Raw genomic sequence first — 18,229 nt, forward strand, 5'->3', positions numbered from 1 at the left:
TAGCTAAATCTTTTTCTTTTGGTTTTTTTTTTTTTTTTTTTTATGGTATTAGAGATTGAACCCAGGGCCTCACTCATGTTAGGTAAGTGCTGTACTACTGAGCTACATCCCTAGCTCTCTTTTAGTACATTTTGCAATAGAGCTTTGTTAAATTGCCCAGTTTGACCTCAAACATGCAATCAAACGACTTAGCCTTCAGAGTAGCTGGGATCACAGATATGCACCTCCATGTCTCATTAGAGCTTGTTTTGATATCTTACCATCTTCCAGTTTGTGGTTTTTGGGCATGTGACTTAACTGTTCTGTGTCTCAGGGTCCCCCTGTTTAGAATATGGAAACCAATAGTAACTGTCTCATGGGGATATGAATGTGTATGTGCTTTAAGTCAGAAAAGTATCTATACATGAGAAGTGCTTGTTAAATGTTAGCTGTAATTATTGAATAGATAGTTACTGAGTGATCCAGGCAATAGGCCGGCTACACCATGAACAAGATGTGACCCTTATAGTCAAAGTTTTATTTCCTGGGTTCAGTTTATATTAGCATTTGCCACATTCATTTGAGATTTGCATTTTTTTTTCCATTTTGTAGTTGAAGTCAAGTGATTTTGCAATCATGAAGCAGTTGCTGCCTCTGTTGGAGAAGGTCTCTAACACATACCCTGACCCTGTCATCCAAGAACTTGCTGCTGATCTCCGTATCACCATCTCTACCCATGGAGCCTTTGCCACACAGGCTGTCAGTATGGCTGCCCAAAGTACACTAAACAAAAAAGGTCCAGAAGAGAAAACAAAAGAGCAGCAACAAGGCAGTCACAACACACCGGTAGCTCAGAGCCATCATGAACAACAGAAAAGCCATAAGAAATCCCCCCAAACAGGCCAAAAATCTGATGTTCCATTCATTCCTGAGGGGATCAGTGAGCCTGGCACTACTGCAAACCAGAAATCTGGAAGCATAACTACAGAACAGCTCCAAGAAGTTCTTTTATCAGCTTATGATCCTCAGATTCCAATGCGAGCTGCTGCCCTGCGCACTATTTCCCGATGGATAGAGCAGAGAGAAGCAAAAGCCCTTGAGAGACAAGAGAAACTCCTTAAGGTAAGTAGAACACACTGCAAAGACACCTTGGCACAGGGCGGACAGCTGTCTAGGAACATGCATTCAAATTGAGTATTTTTGGAGCATTGTTCTCCAGGAACTTATAATTCTGAGGAAGCAAGACTTATACACAGGAAGACTTAAATGACCATACAAGACTACTCAGTTGAGCATGAACAGAGTTCCACAAGTTTTACATGCAAGACATGGTATAGTCAGACAGGAAAAAGAGAGAATTGAAATCTTCTGGGGTAGGTAGATCTTAGCCTGGCTTGATAAATGGGTAAAGTCTTGAGTAAAAGAGGGAGGATGTGGAACAATATGAGGAGAGTCCTGAGATGGGAAGATCAGCCTAGGTAAGCCACTTGTCTTTCTGGGCCCCTTTTAGAGGAGCATTGCAAAGGGCTGGGACTCATCCATTCCCCTCCCTCCATCACAGTGAAAAAGACTGTCCTTTCAATTCTAGATTTATAGGGCAGAATAGATATGCTTAGTTGGGAATCTTTTCCCTGTTGTGGAAATTGTCCTGATCTTAGTATGGGTTAGAGATGAATATAAAGGGTCTAGATACTCCTGCCTAGATAAATCCCAAAGCAGTTTCTTAGATAGTTCGCTTAAACTTTCTTAATTGTGATAACAATGATGATCTCTTTTGTATCATTTGGCTATTAGACTAAGACTTAATTCTGATTGAAAACATTTTAGTTATTAAAGTATTGAAGCTGATTGTATAAATAAGAGCTGCTGTTTATTGAGCCAAACATAAATCCTTCCTTTTTTTCTTTCTTTCTTTTTGGGTCTGGTTTTTTGGGGGGAGTTTATTTGTTTGTTTGTTTGTTTTAAGATAGGGTCTCACTATGTAGTCCAGACTGGCCTTGAACTTCTATATATCCCAGGCTGGCCTCAAATTCAATAATCCTCCTGCCTCAGCCTCCCAAGTGATGGAACCACAGGTGTATACCACCATTACTGGCTTTTCTTTTTTTGTGCTAAGCATCACAGACCGTATATCTTGAAAACTTTTTCTCTAATCCTCACAACTGCATTATCCCTGTTTTATAAACAATAAAGCCAAAGCACAGAAATATGCCAATGATTTGCTGTCACTGGAATCATTTAAAATATTCCTTGATACGCTTATTTAGGTAGTAAATAAATCTGCTGGGAAATGACACAGCACTATATAGAGATCAGACACCAGACTTGTCTGATCTGAATATGGACACATGGCTATTATCTTTCCCTGACTTGCATGTTAGGACCCAAACCTAACATGCCATTGTTGTATCTTCTTTCTTTTTCTTTTTTTTCTTTTTTTTTTTTTTTTTGTACCAGGGATCAAACTCGGGACCTTGCACTTACAAGGTAAGTGGCAGAACCATTGAGCTAAATTCCCCAGCCCACTGTTGTGTCTTCTAAGTAAGCCATAGCCACTGCAGTTGACAAACACACCTGGTAAACTCTTAAATTGGGGGATGTATTAACAGTAATTTGTTCCTAAGGCCAATTGAAGTTCAAAAAATTGCCAGGTTTTTTTCATTTTTCATTTTTGTAATGCCAGGGATCAAATTCGGGATGTTGCACATACTAGGTGAGCACTCTAACTCTGAGCTATACCCCCAGCCCAATTTGCCAGATTTTTATGAATAAAGTAGATTCAAAGTTGTGTTAGTAATAATATCTCAGTCTCATTTGCGCTTCCATGTTTTGTGAGCACAAGAAAAAAGGATCACACTGTAGCAAATGTGCAGAACCCCACACCTGGCCTCTTGTGGGGCACAGTCGGTGGTCTCTCCTGTCGTCTCTGAGAATGCTGAAGATTGATCTTCCCTATGTTGGTTTCTATGATTAGTACTTCAAAAAGTACCTGCCCCATGTGCCCTTTTGGTTTTTTGAGACAAGGTCTCCCCATGTAGCTTAGGGTGGCCTGGAATTTGCTTTGTAGCCCAGAGGCCTCAAACTCAAGGTATGCTGCCACAACCAGCCCCCACTTTTTTTAGATGTTATAAAAATGAGACATGCATATTATACGATTTTCCTCACAAGATTCTGAGACCAATTTCTAGTTAATAGAAATAAGAAAAGTATTTACTTTCTTAAGACTATAGATAAGGGAGTCTCAAGTGTTTCTTGCTCTTTGTAAGTCATGTCACTATATTTTGTGGTTCCAGATATTCTTGGAGAACTTGGAACATGAAGACACTTTTGTGTATCTGTCTGCAATTCAGGGTAAGTTTGTTCTGCTTAAAGGACTTTGAGTCTATGGATCAAAGATCTTATTATGTTTATTTGTACAAAATCTCTACTGTCACATTTTGTCCATTTTCCTGCCTTGTCACTAAGATATTCTAAGTGATAATATTGCTTGAGGATTTCCAAAGAGTCCCTGTAGAGTTTCAGTGTCTCATAACCACAAGATTTTTATGTTCACTGTTTATAGATTAAAGCAGGCATGGTGGCACACCACAATAATCTCAGCATTCTGGGAGGCTGAGGCAGAAAGATCCCAAGTTCAAGCCCAGCTGGGGCAACTTAGTGAGACCTTGTCTCAAAATAAAAAATCACAGTGGTGCGCCTGCCTGCCTTGCAAGTGCAAGGTCCCAAGTTTGATCCCCGGTACCAAAAAATGAAATAAAATAAAAGAGGACTGAGGTGGCTTATGTGAAGACCATGAGTTCAACTTCAGTGCCAATAAAGAAATAAATAAACAAACAAATAAAGAATTCTGTAGGTTAAGTCCTATTTCTTCTAATTCTGTAGAGTGTGTAGAGAATTAGGCATCCTTCCCAAAAGGAGGAGAAGCAGAGATGGTGAGGTTAGAACTACCTTTGATTTTAGCCAAAAGACCGAGAAGCAATTGAGATGGCGAGGTTAGAATGCATTCAGTTTCCTTGGTGCTGTCAGCATAGTAAGTCAGGCTCTGGAGGCAGCTCACCTGGGTGCACCTCCCCATCTCCCTGTTTCTCAGCTTGCAAATGACTTAATCCCTCTCTGCTGCAATTCCTTTCTTTCCTTTTCTAAGAGGCATAAAGAGGTTTGGTAAATCAGGATTTAAAGTACATGAAGGAATAGAGTGCAGGCAATCAAGAGAGAGGCACCTGGGGCTGGGGCTTTAGCTGAGTAGTTCTGGTGCCTGCCTCAGAAAGAAGCTCAAGGGCGCAAGTTTGACAAGAGGGAGAGGGAGATGGAGCGGGAGAGGACACACACACCTGGGCTACAAGCTCTTATGGTTAAAATTGGACTAAATGAGAATGGTACAGATACTTTGGAGAATAGCCGGGCAGTTCCTAAAAAATAGAAACCTAGACTTGATGCAATATTTCCATTCCTAGGTCTATACCCAAGAAATGAAAACAGGTCTCCACAAAAACTATATGTGAGTGTTCATAGCAGCATTAAGCACAGTAGCCAAAAAGTGGACCCAAATGTTTATCAGTTAATAAGTAAATAAACAAAGGTATATATACACAGGGATTTTAATTTTTTTAACTGTAACAATTAAGTACTCATACTATGATTTGGATAAACTTTGAAAATGTTATGTTGAATGAGAGAAACTGGCTTATAAGGACAATGTATGCTATGAGTTATTTATATGAAATGCATAGAATAGACAATTTGTAGAATACAGAAAGTATATGAGTGGTTGCCTGGGCCTGGAGGAGCAGGAATATGGTTGGGAATGTTACCTAAAGGACGTAAGGTTTCTTTTTAGGGTAATGAAAACATTCTAAAAGTATTTGGGTGATGCATATATCTCTACAAGTATGCAAGGAATCATTGAGATGTACACCTTAGAGAGGTGAATTGTATACAAATGATAAAATATAACTGCTGCCAAATAAAACTCAGTAAGAAAGGAGAGGGCTAAGACTGTCAGCACCTAAGAAAATAAGACAACTAACTGTAATGTGGTAGATGGTGTCCTAGAATCAATAGTATCTGAGGAAAAACTAAAGAGATTTGAGTAAGTTATAGGCTTTATTTGATGATAAAGTATCAATATTATATTAGTTATTTTTGATAAATATGTAAGTGTGTGGGATCAAACTCAGGACCTTGCGCTTGTGAGGCAGGAGGCAGCTCTACTGAGCTAAACCCCTGGCCCAGGTTTCTTTTTATTTTTAATTTAAATAAAAAAAAATTTTGTTTTGAGACAGAGTCTTCCTAAGTCCCTGAGTTACCCAGGTTGAGCTCAAACTTTTGATTCTATTGCCTCAGGCTCCCAGAGTACTGGGATCAAAGGAATGTGCCATCATGCTTAGCTGACAAATAAACCTGTAGGTTATGTTCATAATCCCTGCTACTCAGGAAGCTGAGGCAGGAAGAGAGCTCCCATTCAGAAGTTTGAGACCAGCCTGTGCAATATGGCAAGACCCCATCTCATTAAAACAATAATAGAGGAAAACAGGAGTAAAATATATGGGATATTTGTACTATCTTCTCATTAATTCTGTAATCTGAAGCTATTCCTTAAAGAGTTTATCTACACAGGGGAGCTAATACCGAGTTAAATGAGTTAATGCCTGAAAAGTGCTTAGCACATAGTGTTCGGTGTATGTTAGCCGCTATTATTTTAGTTAGTGTTAGCGTCATCATCATCGTCATCACTGTTACTTCTGTTAGATTGCTGGATAATAATGTGGGGACCTGTGTGACTTCTCACATCTAAATCTTGAGTAGGCTTGTTCTATCAGTTATTGTTGCTTAACAAATTACCCCAACACTTGATGTCTTAAAATGATCAGTCATTATCATTCATGCATCCACAGTTGAGGCTCAGAGGATCTGGTCTGGGCCTGGCTGGGCAGCTTCACTTCTCCCTGCAGGTCTGGGGCCAACATCAGCATCTCTGTGCATGAGTTTTTGGTTGTCCCTGATCAGTGATCTGCTAGGGCATGTTCCTGTGGTGACAGCAGAAATATCAAAAAGGAAGCATTCACGTAGGAGACCTTTTCAGGCGAAGCTTGGAACACGCACCCTGTCAGTTCAGCCTCATTCTTTTGATCAAAGCAAGTCATGTGGCCCAACCCAAAGTTCAGGAGTGAAGAAATATCCCTGGAATAGGATGAAATACCAAGTCACAGTATAGGGCACAGATCCAGGGAAGGGTACAGAATTGATGCCAGTAATGCAGTTCTTCACACTGTTGTTTGCCTTCCAAAAGCAAGGCTCACAGTGAGCACAGAGGCACATCCAGGTTCCTACTGGTTAGTTTTTTTTGCATGTACTCTGGGTTTGCTCTAGAGACTTCTTATTTATTTTTGGTTTTCAGGGTTTTTTGTTGTTCTTGTTGTTGTTTTTGTTTTTATACAGGGTCTCACCATGTACTTCAGGCTGGCCTTGAAGTCACTGTGTAGCCCAGGTTGGCCTCAAACTTGTGGCAGGTCTCATGCCTCAGTCCCCTAAGTACTGGAACTACAGGTGTGCACCACCACATCTGACAAGACTTCATATTTAAAGTTTAAGAGAGAATGCAGAGGGGACTTGAGCCTGGGATTCTTAATTTATTCAATATAATATTGTACACCTACTATGTATAAACCATTTTAGATTAACCATGACCTGTGACTAGGCCGAAAGGCACAAAGAGAAAGCTTCAAAGGAAAAGAAATGACCATCCAAAAGAGGAATAGGGCACCAGGTGAAAGTGGAAGCCTAAAGAGTAGAGATAATAACCTGCAGCTGAGAGTTCTGAGAGCCCTAGGGGCTTAGCAGCCCTCAGGGGGCCACATGAGGCTACATGACAGGGAATGGTATTTATGGAAATCAGATAAATCAATGGAGCAAGACCTAAATTGCCTCTAATTATTAAGTCTGAGAAAATAAGTCATCCAGCACTTTCTCCAGGAACCTGTAGTGCTGTTAAAGAGCTGTTTTTCATTTATTTTGTTTTTAGGATCGGCTTTTTGGAAAGTGGTGGTATGCCATTCTAACATTGATGCCTGGAATAACCTCCTTAGTTGGTTAACCCATTGAGCTCATTAGCCTCTAAGATCTGCTCTAAAAATAGCAACTGTTGGTGTTATGTTTGTTTTGAGCAATTTTAATTGGTGTGCTAATCAGTACCTAATTTGATGATGAAGAGCACGAGAGGGGGAGGTATAATTTCTGTTCTCAGTTCCCCAGGATGGACAAGCTTGAACTAATTGATGTTTTTGGTGTTTGAAATATGCACTTAAAAGCCAAGGCCTTAGGTTAATTTCCCATTAAGAAAGGAAAGAGCTGAATTTTCCCACCTGTGTTGCCAGTGTAGTTTGCCCCGGCCTAAACTTCTCTAGCAACAAAGCCATTCTGGACTCCAGTCAGACAAGTCCTCCAGACAAGGAGTGCTTAGTTGTCCTTTGAGTGGTATTTAGTTTTTGAGAATATTTGTCTGTCTGTTTAAAGTTTTCCTTTTCTAGGCTGCTTGAATGGCTCTGTGTGAGAATTACACAGTACTTTTTGCTTAATTTATTGACAATTTGAATATCTTTTATAATTTCTCACCAACTCTGTCTGCAATCTAGGTAGAGAGCAAAGAGGAATTAAATAAATTCATTTATTCAGCAAGTATTATTGTGTCAGATTTAGAAATTTCTGATGTATGTATTATCTATCACAGCAGTCTGAGAGCTGAATTCCCATTGAGTAAAGTTTGAGTGTTATTAAAGACTGTGTACATCTGTCTGTATCTTATTTAATCAGACAGTTCCATGCTGGTTGCATTGCTCTAGAAGCTGCTCCCAGGTACTCACAAGCTGCTGCTTCAGGCAGAGAAATAGATACAAAAATTGCCGTGTTCCAGCTACCATCCAGCTTATAGATTGATGACTTGATCTTAACCCTATTGACTTAAATTGTGCCTCTCCTTTTTATACTTCTTGTATATTCTTTTTTATTTTTTTAATCATCTTTATACAAGTAATACACTTTTGTTGTCAATTTCAGTGACAAGTATAAAAGGTAAAATGCAGAATTCTTTCCCTTTCCCAAAGTAGGAGTTGTGTTCTTCATAGTCTGATACTATATTGTAGGTTTTAGGGACATTTTGTACATTTAAGTTCTGAAGTAATTGTTCAGTAATGAATATGATGTAATATTTTTCAGTAAGATATTATAGTCACAGGCTGGGGATTTAGCTCAGCGGTTCAGTGGCCTGCCTTGCAAGCGCAAGGACCTGAGTTGAATCCCCAGTACCAAAAAAAAAAAAAAGATATTATAGTCACATTTTTAAAATCATGCTGTGGATCTTGTTCATGTGTTCTCTCAGTCACTTTCAATTAAAGGACATTTTGAAAGCAACAGATATATTTCAGGGATCCAAGTGATTGTCTTATGCCAAAAGGATATTTGGTTTTGTTATTGTTTTTGTGGGGAAGTGCTGGGTATTGAACCCAGGGCCTTTCACATGCTAAGCAGGTACTGTACCACAGAGCTATACATCAGCCCCAAAGAATCTTTGGATAAAAGTACCAAGCCCACTAAAAACTGAAAACAGAAAAATCAGCCCTGAGCCAAGCATGGGAGGTGAAAGTATGCCACTACTTACAGTGAAGGGAATTTGACTATCTTGGCATGCCCAGACAAATTACACTCACTCTTCCAACCTCTTCCTTTTAGAAAAGAGTCTTCATTTCTGTCAAAAGAACCAAGAGGGAGGGAAAGCAGAAGGCCAATACAGGACTGTAGAACCAAGATGACATTATTTTTGCAGTTTCCAATTCAGCAGGTTGCAAGTCTTAACTTGTCAACCACTAAACTCTTATTCTCAGATTTCTACCTCAAATAAAGTAAGTTGGCAAACAATTAACTGAAAATAATTCTATCCCTTGAAGGATCATCTAATTGGAACTGGCACAGAAATTCAGAATGCAGGCCTGTGAAGTTTATCATCTCCATTTATGTCCTTGAAATGGGAAGATTCCTTTTATGTCCTGACTTGATTTTTGTAGCACCTAATTAACAAATGAGCATTAATTGAATGTCTCTCATATATTCTATCTCGGTAAAATCATGAAGTTGTTCTGGGAATAGACATTATTCTCATTTTCAAAGCTTCTTATCTGAGATATGATTTACATTCCTAAAATTCACCACATTAAATTATGCAGAGACAGCATGGCAGAGAGGCCTGGTGGAGGAAATGATGCTCAATCCTTGGCAGCCAGGAAGTAGAGAGAGAAGGGAGGAACTGGGCACAAGGATATACACTCCAGCTCATGCTTCCAGCAACCACCTCCAGTCAGACCCCATCTCCAAATAGCACATTTAGCTGCTGAGCTCCTCAGTGGGTGAATCCACTGATTAGTATAGTGCCCCCATGAGTACGTCACCCTCCAAATACATCAAGCTTTCGGGGGACATTGTAGATGCCAACCATAATAGTGGATTTGCCTAGTCCACATATTCATGTAAATGGAATAATATGGTATAGTGCAATCACTGTCTCACTTCCTTCACTTTAACATAATGTTTTTGAGGTTCACCCATGTTACAGTGTGGGCTAGTGCTTCATTCTTTTTATAACTGAATAGTATTTCCTTTTTTTTTATTTATTTTTTTATTTTTTGGTACTGGGGATTGAACTTGGGACCTTACACTTGTGAGACAGGTGGCGGGAACACTGAGCTAAATCCCTGGCCCTAATGTTTTCTTTTTATAATGGGGGATGGGGGTTGGTACTAGGGATGGAATCCAGGACCTTCCCACTAAGTTACAACACCAGCCCTTATTTATTTATTCATTTACTTATTTATTCACTCATTCATTTTTGTGAGACAGAGTCTTGCTAATTTGCTAAGTTACCCAGGCTGGCCTTGAACTTGTGACCCTTCTGCCACCTCCCTAGTGTTAGGATTACATGTGTGCACCACCTCATCCAGGTATTTTATTGTATTGATTAACCACATTTTGTTTATCCATTATCAGCTGATGGACAGTTGGGTTGTTTTCATTTTTTATTATTATAAATAATGCTATGGGGCCAGGGATTTAGCTCAGTGGTTCTGCCGCCTGCTTCACAAGTGCAAGGACCTGAGTTCGATCCCCGATACCGAAAAAAAAATTTTTTTTAATGAATAATGCTATGAACATTTGTGTGCAAGTTTTTATGTGCACATTTTCAATTCTCCTACTTATATACCTAGGAGTATCCTCAATCTCTGGCAGTGAGCATTGCTAGATTATATAATAACTCCATGTTTAGCTTTTTTGAGTAATTGCCAGACTATTTTCCAAAGTGGCCATGTCATTTTATATCCCTACCAACAATGTAAGAGGGTTCTAGTCTCTCTGTATCCTTGCCAGAACTTGTTATTGTGTGTCTTTATTTTAGACCATCCTAGTAGGTATGAAGTGATAGCTTAGTGTGATTTTTAATTTGCATTTTTCTAATGACTGATACCATAGAGCATCTTTTTATGAGCTTATTGTCCTTTTGTAAATCTTTAGAGAAATATCTACTCAGATTCTTTGGTCATTTTCATTTTTTAAAATTATTGAGTTATAGTAATTTCTACATAAATATTTGGGAGATAAGTACTTATCAAATATGATTTGCAGGCTGGGCATGCTGGGCATGCCTGTAATCCCAGCACACAGGAGGTAGAGTCAAGAGGATCACCTAGAATTTGAGGCCATCCTGAACTACATAGTGAGACCTTATCTCCAAAAAAAAAAAAAAGATTTGCAGATATTTTCTGCCATCCTGTGCCATATAAAGAAGCACAGAAATTTTTACTTTTGATTAAATATAATTTATCCATTTCCCCTTTCATTGCTTGCACTATTGGTATGATTTCTAAGAAGTTAATTATTTAAACTAAGATAATGAAGATTTATTTCTGTGATTTCCTACAAGAATTTTATAAGCTCCACTTTTACATGTAGGTCTCTGATTCATTTCGAGTATTTAGGTATTATATGATGTGAGACAGTCCCATGTTATAGCTAAAGGTCCTACCCTTAGATAGGTTAAGTCCCTTTTCTAAGATCACAGCAAGTAATTTAAACCTTGTTCTTGGCCTCGAAATCTTATTTTCCCCGAGTATAATAGGTTCTTTCCCTCTTTCTTTCTTTTTTTCTTTCTTTCTTTTTGAGACAGGATCTTGCTATGTAGTTCAGGCTAATCTTGAACTCACTATGTAGCCCAGGCTGGCTTTGAACTCACAGTAATCCTCTTGCCTCAGCCTCCCAAATGCTGGGATTGTGGGCATGTGCCACCGTGCCCAGCTCTTTCTTTTTTTCCCCCTCTTTCTTTCCTTTCTCTTCCTCTTCCTCCTTCCTTCTCTCCCTATGTCTTTCTGCCTCTCTGTCTCTTCTTTTGCAGGGCTGGGGATTGAACCTAGGGTCTTGCTCATATTAGATAATCACTATACCTGTATCCCCAGCCTAACCTTTCAAATAATTGTAGAAATTGACCCTGCTGTTTTAAATAATAAAGATGCCTAGCATAATGCCAGCTCCTTGGGAGACTGAGGCTGGGTGATCATTTGCAAGTTCAAGGCCAACCTGAGCAAATTTACAAGAACTTATCTTTAAAAAAAAATTAAAAGAGGAGATGTAAGTCATTGGTAGTGTTTACCTAGCATGGGTGATGCCCTGGTTTCAGTCCCTGGTACCAGAAAATAAAAACAGATATTGTATTATGATTATTTATACTACTCATTAAAATGTGACAGATGTGTTGACACATGCCTGTAATACCAGTACTCCTCTGGGAGGCTAAGGCAGGCAGATTGCAAGTTTGAATCCAGCCTGGACAATTTAGTGACTTAGTACCACCAAAAAAAAAAGAAAAATCAAAGTTTTGTAGATGTTGAAGCATTATACAATTTATTTGTGGGGCTAGCAATTTAGCTCAGTGGTACCAAGCCTGCCTTGTAAGAGCAAGGTCATAAGTTCAGTCCCCAGTACCAGGAAAAAAAAAAGTTTATTTATTGAAGGGGAGGTTTGAATGCAGAGCCTTCACACTGAGCTGTGTCCTCAGTCCTTTTTTATTCTTATTTTTATACAGGGTCTCACTCCTGCCTTAGCACTGCAGAGTGCTGAGATTATAGGCATGGGCCACCACTAGAATGCTGTGATTCTGTCAGCAGTGCTGGAATGTAGTAAGAATAGGTACTGTAATATTTTTTAAATGAAGAATCAACTTGCCAGTAGTCACAAAAGCTGGGATAAACCCGTCTTGCAAAGATTTCCAATCTCTTGCACTTGTCTCCCTACAGTCCAGTTGTGATGCTTCCTTGCCCTCTCCCAAGTCAGAGTCTGCATTGCAAAGCCCAGAACACTTGCATTTTATACTGCCTTCAGTTTTGGAATATCTGTGTAGTGATTTCCTTTATCAAAGATTGATACATTCATGTTTTTATCAGAATATTTAGCAGTTTAGTATGTTTTATCTGTAAGCAGATCAACTGGCTGCTTCATAGTTTTTTCGTTTTGTAAGATTGCCCTATATAATTGCCATATAAGAAAAGTGGCAATAAGTAATGTAGAAGTTACTGCTTCTTGAGTGTCTGTTGTGTGCCTGTCATAGCAACCCTGCAGTGAGGAGTGATTATCCCAGTTTTGTAGATGAGGGAACTTAGGCTCAAAGAGCTGAAGCGTCTGGTAACATCCAAAGTGACATTAAGATTCAAAGTGACAGCATCAGGATTTGAATCTAAGGCTCTGTGGCTCTGAAGAGTATGTTCTTGCCAGAAGGAAAGACATTGTCTACGTTGTTCTATTCCCAAGCAGAAGTGCTGTTTCCTTGTGGTTTTTAGTATAGGGGAACCACACCTACCTATGGGAAATGGTTTCACTACAAATCAGCCCTTTACATAGCTTAATAATATGCTGATCTCATGCCTACTTGATTTTTGTTTCATTTTTCTCATTTGGCAATGTGTATAGTATAAATTTTTAAGCAATCTATGTGTATATCTTCGAAACTCATCTTTCACTGCCTGCCCTTTTTCCTGCTGATGACAATCAGTGTTTCAGCGCTGAAGGAATCAGCATTGTTTTAGGAAGATCTGGAAAAGCTTCTGTAATCAATTCTGACATTTATGCAGTTTAGTAAGGATGTTAGTCTGTTTTATGCTGCTGTATCAGAATAGATGAGCCTGGGAAATTTATAAAGGAATGAGACTTCTTTTTCAGTTCTGGAAATTGAAAGTTCAAGGCCGACAGGCCCACATCTGGCCAAAGCCTTTTCATTGCATTAAACCAAGGCAGAAGGTGGGAGATTTGGGGAGAGGAGAGAGACAAAGACAAAAGAGATGGTAGAAGGGAAGGCTGAACATATTCTTTTTAGGAAGCCACCACACTCCCATGATAAAAGCATCATACATTTGTAAGGGCAGAATCCTCATAAGCAAATCACCTCTTAGTAGCCTCACACCTCCTAGCAAAGATGCACTGATGATTAAGTTTCCAACTTTGGGAAATACATAAAAACCATAACACTGAGATCCTGGGGTAGGGAAACAAGTAGCTTTCTGTTTAAAACTTGAGATTTGTTATAATTCTGGTGCTAATCAATGATAATTTTGAAAACTTATTTTAAAATACTAATACAAATTATAAGACTGTGGAAAAAATCAGAACCTTCATACATTACTGGTAAAATTAGAGCTGGGTATAGTGGCACACACCTGTAACTTCAGAACTTGGGAAGCTGAGGTAGAAGGATCACCAATGAGTTCAAGGCCTGCCATAACTATATTGTAAAACCCTGTCTCAAAAAACAAAAAAAGAAAAAATAAAATATAAAATTGGTGCATTTGCTTTGGAAAACAGACCAACAGTTGTCAAAAGGGTAAATGTAGTTATCATATGACTAATTCCTGTCATATTCTACCTCAGGAAAAATGAGAGCATACGTCCACACAAAAGATTATATGTCATTATTATTCATAATAGCTCAAAAATAGGAAAAATCGAAATATCGCCTGGATGAATGTCTAAGTCAAATCTCATACATTTATTTAATGGAATATTATTCAGTGATGAAAAGGATGGTACTACTGATTCATATTACAATATGGAGGAAACTTGAAAATGTGGTAAGTGAACCAGGCACAAAAGACTTCATGTTGTATGCTTTCTATGTACATGAAATGTCCAGAAGAGGCAAATCTATAGATATCAAAAGTAGAAGCTGGGCATGGTGGTGCATGCCTGTAATCCCAGCACTCGGGAGGCTGAGGCAGGAGGATTGCTGTGAGTTCGAGACCAGCCTGGGCTATATAGTGAGTTCCGGGTCAGTCTCAAGTACATAGTGAGACTCTGTCTCAAAAAAACAAAACAAAAATAAAACAAAATAAATGTAGAGCTACATGTGGTGGCACATACCTGTAATTCCGATACTCAGGAGACTGAGGCAGGAAGATCAAGAGCTCAAGGTCAGCCTAGGCTACATAGGAAGACTGTCACTCAGGGAAAAAAATGTAGAGTAGTGGTTGCTAGAGGATGAGGAATGGGAATAGTGTGCACTAATGGATATGAAGTTTTTTTGTTTCTGGTTTTTTTGGTATCAGGATTGAACTCAGGACCTCACAGTTTCCAGGCAGGCTCTGTACCACTGAGCTACATCCCCAGTTGTCATGTGAGGTTTCTTTTTGAGGAGACAAACATTTTGGAATTAGATAATAATTATCATTACATAACCTTGTAAATATACTCACAGTAGCTGAATTATATTACTATAAAAAATTTAAAAATTCAGAGTTGTAGTTTTCATAGAGTTGTTGTGAGTAAGAAGGATGGATGCACAAGATTTGGACATGTGGAGATGCAGTGAGAGGTTGAAGCTGAAGCAAAAACAAGACATGACAATGTCCAAGACTGGGGCATGGTTAAAGAAAGGTCAGCAATTCAAGTTGTCAGTGGAGCAAAGTGACACAGAGGTGGGGAGAGCCAGAAGCTGTCAGGATGCCCAGGGAAGGGGACTGGGCTTTCTGTGTGGGCTCCTGGGGGCCTGAGAGTTGGCAGCCTCTCAGTCATGGCTTGGTGACAGCCTTCTTGTATTTGAAAGTATTAAGGGCTGGCTGGGGACTTAGCTAGTGGTATCCTGCCTGCCTCACAAGCACAAGGTCCCAAGTTTGATTCCTGGTACCCAAAAAAAAGTATTATGCTTTTATTTTCTTCTATATCACTCATGATTTAAGTACCACCCCTATATCTGATATTATTTACATTACTTCATTTACTCCTAAGTACAACCTTAGGAAAATCAGTATTTTTATCTCCATATTTTTTCATACAAAGAAATAAAGACCCAGAGGTTGTAATTTAGCATACCAATAAGTGGTGGAGTCTTATCTTCAACTCCAAAACCAAAGCCCAGTAAGCAACTCTGCACTTTTCTCTTTGTTTTCTCCATTCCAGTCTCATCTTTCTCAAATCCCCATGGCCTCTGCTCTTGCAGACAGGAAAATGAAGCCATGGAACCAGCAGATCCTGACATTTTCAGCTAAGAAGTTATATACTTATTAATGTCGTGGTTTCCAGGGCTTATTTCAAATCCTTCACCTCCTATTCACTTAGACCAGCTGTCACAAAGACAGGATTCTCTTACCAAGCAGGCAATTGTGAGGTACCTTGGAGTAAAGAGTCAGTTGCTTAAATGTCTACTTTATAAGCTATTAAAGAGTCAGGAAGTACCTTCCCTGCAGAACAGCTATTTAAATTTTTCCCTAGAGCCATGTTTCTTTAGTAAAGTTAGAATGTGTAGATGCATGAAGGGGACTGAATAGTGAGAGAGAGTACCTAAGTAAAACTCTGACCTCTTTAAGTAGAGCACCCTGTTCTCTCTCACTCCCAGGGACCCATCCGGTTCACTGGAGCTACACTGAGAGAACAGCTGGAGAGGTGCCATGTTGTTCCTTTTTTTTTCCCACACTTAGAAGCAACTATCTTACATTACTCTTCATTTCAAATACAAATTAAAACTCCTAATCTCACCAGGTATGATTAAGATGATCCACTGAAGTTGCTCACATACTTAACAGGCCCAATTATATTTTTTATTAACCCTGACATAGTTCCTTTTGTTGCTGAATCATAAGTTTAGCATTTTTAACTTAAGCATCAGTTTCTTCCTCTCTAGTCATGTCAGATCTTGGGCAGTTGTGGAAAAGTACACTTAAATGGTATCTGTTCAATTTGGCAACTCGTTTTTACATTTTTGCATTAGATTTTGACACTTCCTTTTGTTTCCTGACCTTGTGATATCTGCAGTCCCTGAGTAGGCAGGTAGGTTGGAAACCAACCAAGCCTTAGGGAAGGGATGGCAGACATTGAGCTACCAAAGACCTAATTAGGTCATCTCTCCATCCACCTGCCAGGGCTTGATTGCTAGGGTTTGCTTTCTTCTTTTCTTCCTTCCTTTCTTTCCAACTTTTCCCTTTCCCTTCCTTCTATCTCTCCCTCTTTCTTTTCTTATTTATTTATTGGCAGTGCTAGGACTTAATCTCAGAATCTAGTGCGTACTAAGCAAGCTAGCCGCCCCCTCCTTCCCTGTCATCAATCCTGAGAAAGTTTTGTGTGTCCAACTTTTGTTTTTCCTTATTAATAATCTGACTTTATATAGGGACAGAAAGTGTATCGCCTTTGCCTGTGTTTTTTTGTTTGTTTGTTTTGTTTTGTTTTTTTGGTACCGGGGATCCAACTCGGGTCCTTGCGCTTGCTAGGTAGGCAGCAGAACCACTGAGCTAAATCCCCAGCCCCTTTGCCTGTGTTTTTTAAGGCTGATGCAGTGTTTTCAAAGACTAATACAGAAAGGTAAAGTAAGTCTCTAACATACAGAGAAGAAGCTATCAAATTCTTCTTTGGAGTCTATTTGGTTACGAAGCTGAGTATTATTGGCATCAGTATAATAATAATAAATATAAATATTAAATATATAATGAATATTATTATTAATATTTTTTCAAGATAGCGTGGCCTTGAACTCACAGCAGTCCTCCTGTTTTAGCCTCCCCAGTGCTGAGATTACAAGGGTGTGCCACCACAGCTGGCTAAAATATTTTTTGACTATTTTTTCCTTAATAGCGTAAAATGTGTATGCATTCATTTAACAAATGTTTACTGAGCAGTATTATGTTTGAGGTAGGTGTACTGCTGAGAAAGATCAGCATGCCCTGCCTTCATAGAGTTTACAGTTGGAAGAGGCAAATATTAATCAAATAATCACACAAAGAAGTACAAAATATGGCCTTGATAGCTCCTCAGGAGAGGAGGCACAGAGTGCCGCAGAGCTTATTTCAGGGAGATTTCACATGCCTGGGAAGAAAAGAAAGAAGCAACCTGAAGGGACCCATCAGCTGGAAGCTGGGGCGTTCGCTTGGTAAAGGGGGAGAGAAGAGTATCACAGACTGCAGGGAGAGCAACACAGCAGGTCTGCCCCCAGCAGCAGGGCTGTATAAATGCCTGTGTCCTCCAGAACCCTCAGGATCAGCAAGGAAAGGGGGTGGACTGAGTGCCCTGAGAGAACCATGCAGCCCTCTCTAACCAGGTGGCTCTGCTTTTCTCTTTCACTGAGTCCTCTCAAGACTTCATGTAAAATCAAGGTTTGGCTGCTTTAAACCAAACAAACAAAAAAACAGATTTGATTTTTTTTTGGGTTTTTTTGTTTTTTTGGTACTGGGGATCTAATTTGGATCCTTGCACTTCCGAGGCAGGCAGCAGAACCACTGAGCTAAATCCCCGACCCAAAAAAACAGATTTGAAACAATCATTCTTTTAGGCCATTACCTGCCCTATGGAGGACATTTTTTACCACATGTCACATGTCATGTCACATACACCCAAATAACCTCCTCACCACTGACAGAGAAAAACTCTCATCTTTCTTTAAGACTATTTTCATGAAATGCAATGAGAATATTTGGATATGTGTACAAATCTTTGAACTCAGTTGTCTGGTACACAGCCCTTAACCATTATAAGAAACATTGTAAGTACAGATGAAAAAGGTAAAACTGTATAGAGTTATTTTAGGCCAATAGTTTTAAATATATATATATATTTTAACCGGGGATTTAGCTCAGTGGTTCCACTGCCTACCTCGCAAGCACAAGGACCTGAGTTCAATCCCCGGTACCAAAAAAAAAAAGAAAAAAAAAAAAAAAAAAAAAATTTTCAAGGAGTAAAAATTATT

The 18,229-nt window shown here is 39.2% G+C and overlaps 1 protein-coding gene and 1 non-coding gene across 3 annotated transcripts in view; both read left to right on the plus strand.

Annotated features, from left to right (window-relative positions):
* The window catches only part of Tango6 (transport and golgi organization 6 homolog), a 206,028-nt gene that overhangs the window by 74,535 nt on the left and 113,264 nt on the right, over positions 1–18,229 (plus strand). For both annotated transcript variants that reach the window (XM_010612333.3, XM_033757931.1), the window contains 2 exons: positions 592–1,101; positions 3,273–3,330. In XM_010612333.3, the coding sequence (XP_010610635.1) occupies positions 592–1,101; positions 3,273–3,330 (568 nt within the window). The remainder of the gene's footprint in view (positions 1–591; positions 1,102–3,272; positions 3,331–18,229) is intronic.
* On the plus strand, positions 16,805–16,923 carry LOC117283969. Its single transcript, XR_004515015.1, has one exon. It is a non-coding gene; the product is annotated as a small nucleolar RNA SNORA26 (small nucleolar RNA).

This window comes from Fukomys damarensis, unplaced genomic scaffold, assembly GCF_012274545.1.
Source record: "Fukomys damarensis isolate Sample0158 unplaced genomic scaffold, DMR_v1.0_HiC HiC_scaffold_32, whole genome shotgun sequence".
NCBI classification, from domain to species: Eukaryota; Metazoa; Chordata; class Mammalia; order Rodentia; family Bathyergidae; genus Fukomys; species Fukomys damarensis.